Source organism: Arachis ipaensis, chromosome B05 (assembly GCF_000816755.2).
Source record: "Arachis ipaensis cultivar K30076 chromosome B05, Araip1.1, whole genome shotgun sequence".
NCBI classification, from domain to species: Eukaryota; Viridiplantae; Streptophyta; class Magnoliopsida; order Fabales; family Fabaceae; genus Arachis; species Arachis ipaensis.
Genome location: NC_029789.2, coordinates 60,131,508 through 60,138,405, shown reverse-complemented (window position 1 = coordinate 60,138,405; position 6,898 = coordinate 60,131,508). Strand labels below are relative to the sequence as shown.

General features: G+C 37.6%; 1 protein-coding gene across 1 annotated transcript; it reads right to left on the bottom strand.

Annotated features, from left to right (window-relative positions):
* LOC107640629 lies at window positions 4,402–5,205 on the bottom strand. The gene has a single exon (XM_016344138.1). It carries the CDS (start codon window positions 5,203–5,205, stop codon window positions 4,402–4,404), a length of 804 nt encoding a protein of 267 aa, XP_016199624.1.

The following is a 6,898-nucleotide window of genomic DNA, read 5'->3' as shown; positions in this document are numbered from 1 at the left end:
AAATGGGAATAGCAGCAACTTATAAATGTCTGGATGCACGCCATTTGTTTTCACTGTGTCACATATCCTCAAAAAGGTGGATAGGTGCTGGTTTGGATCTTCCAAGGGGCCTCCTCCATAAGAACAGTTGTTCTGCACCAAAGTGATGAGTTGAGGCTTCAATTCAAAGTTGTTTGCATTGACATTTGGAGTAAGTATGCTACTCCCACAGTGCCTTTGATTAGGGAAGGTATAGGAGGCTAGAACTCTCCTTTGAGGCTGGCCATTGTTAGCCACTCCCTCTGGTGGATTAGGGGCATTCCCTTCCATCTCTTAGTTCTCCTCCTCTGATTCCTCTTCACCAATGATCCCCTTTCCTCTTGCTTCTCTTCTTAGTCTTCGGAGAGTTCTTTCATCCTGGTTACAAGAGGTGGAGACCTCTCTCCTTGCTTGTGTCATACACACAAAACTAGAAACCACAAACAATTCATTCTACTACTAGAGTGATGTTAAGGTTAGCTTAAACAAAAACTCAAATAGTTAGTTTGCTTAGTAAAAATAAAAAGAAAATGCTTAATCTAGATTATCACCCTACTTAATCATTGTCAATCTAAATCAATCCCCGGCAACGGCACCAAAAACTTGATGAGGGAAAAACGATTCCATACAAACTCACCGGCAAGTGTACCGGGACGCATCAAGTAGTAATAACTCACAAGAGTGAGGTCGATCCCACAGGGATTGATGGATTGAGCAATTTTAGTTAGGTGATGAATTCAGTTAAGCAAATATTTGATGATTTGAGTGATTTTGATTAACAGAAGTGAAATTGCAAGAAAATAAAAGAGCAGAATGAAAATTTGCTGAATCTTAAAGTGCAGAAGAATTAAATTACAGAAACTTAAAGAGCAAGAAAGTAAAAGAGCTAAAACTTAAATTGCAGAAAAGGTAAATGACTGAAACTTAAAGTGCAAGAAACTTAAATTGCTTAATCTAAATTGCTGGAAAATGTAAATTGCTTGAAGAATAAAAGGGATTTGCGTGTTGGGATTCAAATTGAACTAGAAAATAGAAGTACAGTAAATTAAAGAACTATGAGATGAAGAGAATTTGCAGATGAACCAAAACAGAATTGAAAATTTGCAGAAGAATCAAAACAGTAAGAAAGATTAGCTTAATTATGAAATCCTAAAAGAGAAATTGACAATTGAAGAAGAGTAATGAGAACAGAAAGCAGATCTAGATCTGAATTACTCTCTTGACAAAACAGAAAAGAAATTGCAGAAGAAATGAAAATGAAAATAGAAAAGGAAGTTCAGATCCAACTTTTAATTCTTAGAAAGACAAAAAGGAAAAGTAAAAGATGATTCTAAGATGAAGAATTCAGTAGAGTCCTCCAATCTCAGTTCAAAACCCAAAACAGAAAATAGAAGTTGCGGAAGAAAGTAAATGAACCAAGAAAACAAGCTTAGATATAATCCCAATTCCCCAAATTCAAAAGAAAATTAAAAGAGAGAGAGCAAAAAGTAAAAGTAAAATAAAAAATTAATTAAAGGTCCTTCTCAAATCAAAATTGCTTCTATTTATACCCTTTCTATTTTAGTCACTAAGCACTTTGGAATGGGCCTTTGAGTTTGTGAAGAAATGGATCCAAAATCGCACTTGGTGGCATGGGTCAGGGTGCATTTTGTGAAGCTCCAGTGGAGCGCTCCGTTGGGGTAGTGAACGCTACGTTCACTTGTCATGTGTGCTCCCTTGGCTACGCATGTTGCTTCCCTAGCGTTGCTTTAGTGAACGCTGCGTTCACTCTTCCCACGCTGCACCTTTTGGTGCGCGCCTTCTCTTCAAGCATTCACTTAGTGAACGTCACGTTCACTTGTTGAACGTTGCCTAGCGCTCCTACGTTCAAACTTTGAACGTTCCTTAGTGAGCTTCCTCCCCCCATATGTGAAATTCATGAAAAAGTTAGAAAAGTGAGCGCCACGCTCACTTTATGAACGCTAGCCATTTGCTCCTTGAGCGTGGCGTTCACAAATTGCACGCAACGCTTCCCTGAATCTTCCTTTCTTCATTTCTTCATTTCTTCACCTTCAAGCAATCAAACAACTAATCAAAGTCTCACCAAACTCATAAGATCTTTGCATCATTCATAAAAGCAATTAATTCTATCATAAACCTTATGATTTTGTGTAAAATAAATGATGTTTGATTGATTTAAAATGATCATGAAAATCCACTCCAATCACTTACTTATTGTGCAAGAAAGTGCATAAAACCTAACGAAACTAATGAAAAATTCTTTTAAAACTAGCATAAGATGACTTGTCATCAGTAACGTTGGTTCACCAACGTTCCCTCCAACGTTGGCACCCAATTTTTGCACATAACGTTTGCCACCAACATTGGAGCACCAACTTTGGTTCCAACGTTGGTCTCTCCTTCCTTTCTTCCTTGCTCTTCCTCTGCTTCTTTCCACCTATCATCAACCAAACAAACTTATCAAAGCCTTGGCATAATCACAAGATTTTGCATCTTTCAAAATATCAACTAAATCTTGCAGAAAATCTCATGAAAATATTTACAATTTTTTATTGAATCAAGACAAGCATAAATTTCTCATCCAAACACTTACTTACTGCCTAGGAAATGCATGAAAGCTAAATAAAAACTACTGTAAAAGGCTTGTGAAACTAGTTTAAGATGACTTGTCATCACTTAGGCATTAAATATCTCTCATTTCACCCTCTGGTACACATTGTCTGATCATTCTATCTGGGCATCTCTTGAATAGAAAAAGCTCATCCCACAAGAATAGCTTGGCCTCATTGAGCAGCTTCTTCACTTGTTGCCTAGTGTATTCTTGTGGGATACTTCTTCCTACCTTGTAGTTTGCAATATCTGCTAACCAAGGTGCTTGTTGAACTTGCAAGAGATGTTCATCTGGAAATTTCTCATTCACTGGTTGTGAGGCTTCTTGATTAGTCCCTAGTGGTAGCTTTGACAAGTGGTCAGCAACTTGATTTTCACTTCCTTTGCTATCCCTTATTTCAATGTCAAACTCTTGTAGGAGCAGTACCCATCTAATGAGCCTTGGCTTAGCATCCTGTTTTGACATAAGATACTTAAGGGCAGCATGATTAGTGTACACGACAATTTTTTATCCAATTAAATATGGCCTAAACTTATCAAAAGCATATACAATAGCTAATAGTTCTTTATCTGTGGTGGTGTAGTTTTTCTGTGCTTCATTTAATACTTTGCTTGCATATTAAATGACATGATGCAATTTGTCCTTCCTTTGTCCCAATACAACACCAATTGCAAAATCACTTGCATCACAAAGGAGTTCAAATGGTAGTCCCTAAGTTGGGGGTCTGATGATTGGTGCTATAGTGAGTTTAGTTTTCAGAATCTCAAAGGCATGTTTGCATTCATCATCAAAGATAAAAGGATTGCTAGCTACTAGCAAATTGATTAGTGGTTTAGCTATTTTAAAAAAATCTTTGATGAATCTCTTGTAAAATCCAGCATGCCCCAAGAAACTTCTAACAGGTTTCACATTAGTTGGTAAAGGGAGTTTTTCTATGACTTCTACTTTTGCCTTGTCAACCTCTATACCCTTACTTGAAATCTTATGCCCAAGAACAATCCCCTTAGGTACCACAAAATGGCATTTTTTCAATTTAAAATCAAATTAGTTTCTTGGCATCTCTTCAAGACTAGGGTAAGATGATGCAAGCAAGTATTAAAAGAGTCACCAAAAACAGAGAAATCATCCATAAAAACCTCAATGAACTTTTCTACCATATCAGAAAAGATGGATAGCATACACATTTGAAAGGTTGCTGGAGTATTACACAATCCGAATGGCATTCTTCTATATGCCAAGACTCCAAAGAGGCAAGTGAAGGAGGTCTTTTCTTGATCCTTTGGGTCCACAACTATTTGATTATAGCCCAAATATCTATCCAGAAAGCAATAGTAAGCATGGCCAGCTAGCCTTTCTAACATCTCATCAATGAAGGGAAGAGGGAAATGGTCCTTCCTTGTGGCATCATTCAATCTTCTATAATCAATGCACATTCTCCACCCAGTTACTGTCCTTGTTGGGATAAGCTCATTCTTTTCATTGGAGATGACAGTCATGCCTCCCTTCTTTGGTACAACCTAGACTGGACTAACCCAGGGGCTGTCAGAAATAGGATATATAATCCCAGCATCCCATAGCTTCATCACTTCTTTCTGAACCACTTCTTTCATTGTGGGATTGAGTCTCCTTTGAGGTTGTACAACTGGCTTAGAGTCTTCCTCCAGAAGTATTTTGTGCATGCATATGGTGGGGCTTATGCCTTTCAGATCATCAATTGTCTATCCCAGTGCACTCTTGTAGGTTCTCAATACATCAAGTAACTCTCCTTCTTCTTATGGGCTTAAGGTGGAGTTAATGATCACTGGGAAGGTCTCTTTATCACCAAGGAAGGCATATTTTAGTTTTGGAGGCAGAGGCTTCAATTCTTGCTTTGGTGCCCCTTCTTCCTTAACTTCACTTAAATTTTCAAATGCTTGTGTCTCCTCTAAATCTTCCACTTGAATGTCTTGAGTTTCTCCTTCATGTTCTTCATATTGGCTTGCTTCAAGTGCTTCTTCAACTAAAGTATCCACCATATCAATCCTCATACAGTTTTCTTTCTTAGAAGGGTATTGCATTGCCTTGAAAATATTGAGAACCATTTGCTCATCATGCACCCTAAGAACCATTTCACCCTTTTCAACATCAATAATCGCCCTTGCTGTGGCCAAGAAAGGTCTTCCAAGAATGATTGAGTTACTTCCTTCCTCATCCATGTCTAGGCCCACAAAGTCCGCTAGAAAAATGAACTCTCTAACTTTCACTAATAGATTCTCCACTACTCTATTAAGTATCTTGAGAGATCTGTTAGCAAGTTGTACTGATATTCTTGTAGGCTTAACCTCCTCTATCATCAATTTCTTCAACATGGCAAGAGGCAATATATTAATACTTGCTCCTAAGTGACATAGTGCTTTATCAATTGTCATGTTCCCAATAGTGCATGGTATAAGGAAGCTTCCTAGATCTTTGAGTTTTGGTGGAAACCCCTTTTGAATAATTGCACTGCATTCTTGGGTTAGGATCACAGTCTCTTTCTCATGCCAGCTTCTCTTCTTGGTGATAAGTTCTTTAAGAAACTTTGCATAGAGTGACATCTGTTCCAAAGCTTCAGCTAATGGGATGTTAATTTCAAGTTTCCTGAAGATTTCTAAGAACTTAGGGAATTGTTGATCCCTTATCTCTTTGTGTAGCCTCTATGAGAAAGGAAGTTTGGGGACATAGGGCTTCACTCCTCCCTTCCTTTTCTTCTGGTTTTGGCTCCATGATTTCCTTATTTTTCTTAGAGGTTTGTGCCTCTTTGTCCTTCTTGTGGTCCACCTCGTCATTTTCCTTTGGCTCTGTGGCATCCCTATCGATGTCCTTGGTGTCTTCTCCAACCATTTTGCCACTTCTTAACTGTATAGCTTTACATTCCTCCCTTGAATTAGGAATTGTATCGCTTGGAAAGGCATTAGGTGGCCGCTCAGCTAGTTGCCTAGCCAATTGCCCCACTTGTCTCTCAAGGTTTTTCATAGAGGCATCTTGTCGTTCCTGTCCTTTAGCTAGGCTTTGTGTAGGCTGAGCAAGTGCTTGTGTGGTTTAGTTGAGAGCTTGCAAGGTGGCTTCAAGAGTTGAGATTTTGGTTTCTTGGTGGTCAATAGGTGGTTAGTTGGGTTGTGACTGTTGTTGATGGAAGTTGTTTAGGGCATTGAGGTGGGTGTTTTGTAAGTGGAATAGTGGTGTGGAGAAGTTATTCTAGTGAGCTTGTGAGTTGTTATGGGGTTGGGGATATGTGTTTTGTGGTTTTTTGTATTAATTAGTGTTGTTGTGTGGGTGATTTTGGTTGTTTGTGTTACGAAAGTTATTAGAGTTGGGGTTTGATGAACGAATTGTTTGATGGTATAAAATTTCCTCAAATGAATGAATTCTCGTTGCAAGTATAGTTCTACACCAACAAACAATCCTCCCAATCAAAAATATTGGTTGTCACAAGTAACAAACCCCAAATAAGAAATAACCGGAGTATTTTGGACTCCAGGTCATCTCACGAGGAATTACAATGAAGTGTTCAATTATTGGCTATGAAGATGCAAGGGGGTTTTTGGTTGATAAGAGGGGCAACAAAATAAATGACAAGAAAAGTAAATCAAACAAGTAACTAAAGAAAGCAACTAATAAAGAGAGACATTCATGGCAAGTGTTGAGATCATAGGCTTTCTATCTTAGTCATGCAATGATTAATTCATCTTATTTAGTCAACTCCAACAAATAGGGAGAAAGTCAAACAAGACTAATCAATCATACCACAATAATAACAAGAATTTATCTTATTACGTCATCTCCAACATTGGAAGAAGGTATCATATTATCTTCCATGAGAGAAAGTCTAATAAGACTAGCTAATCTCAATCCAAAAGTCCTAATCAACTTACTAATTAAATTAGCAAAAGATTAGCGTCAATGGAAACAATATTAGCTAACAACTCTAGATCACCAACATAAGTTGGGTTTTCATGACTCAAGATTGCCCAATTACTCTTTCCAAGCCAAGAATGCTCAAAATCTACTCTAAAGCCCAACCAAACATTTTATCAAACACTTGGTGGCTAATAAAGGAAAGCATAATAAAATTGCAAGAATAATAAATCTACCAACTACCAATTGCAAGAAATCAATAATAACAATCAAGATCAACATGAAAGAGCATGAAAACATAAAATTGCATTAAAGAAAATTAAGATCCAACAATTGTTCATAAACATAAAAGAGGACAAAATAAAGGAAATAACAAGTAAAACTAGAAAAGTA

Coding starts and splice junctions, on each gene's coding strand:
- LOC107640629 (XM_016344138.1), bottom strand. CDS start 5,205: ATGTCACTCTATGCAAAGTTTCTTAAAGAACTTATCACCAAGAAGAGA.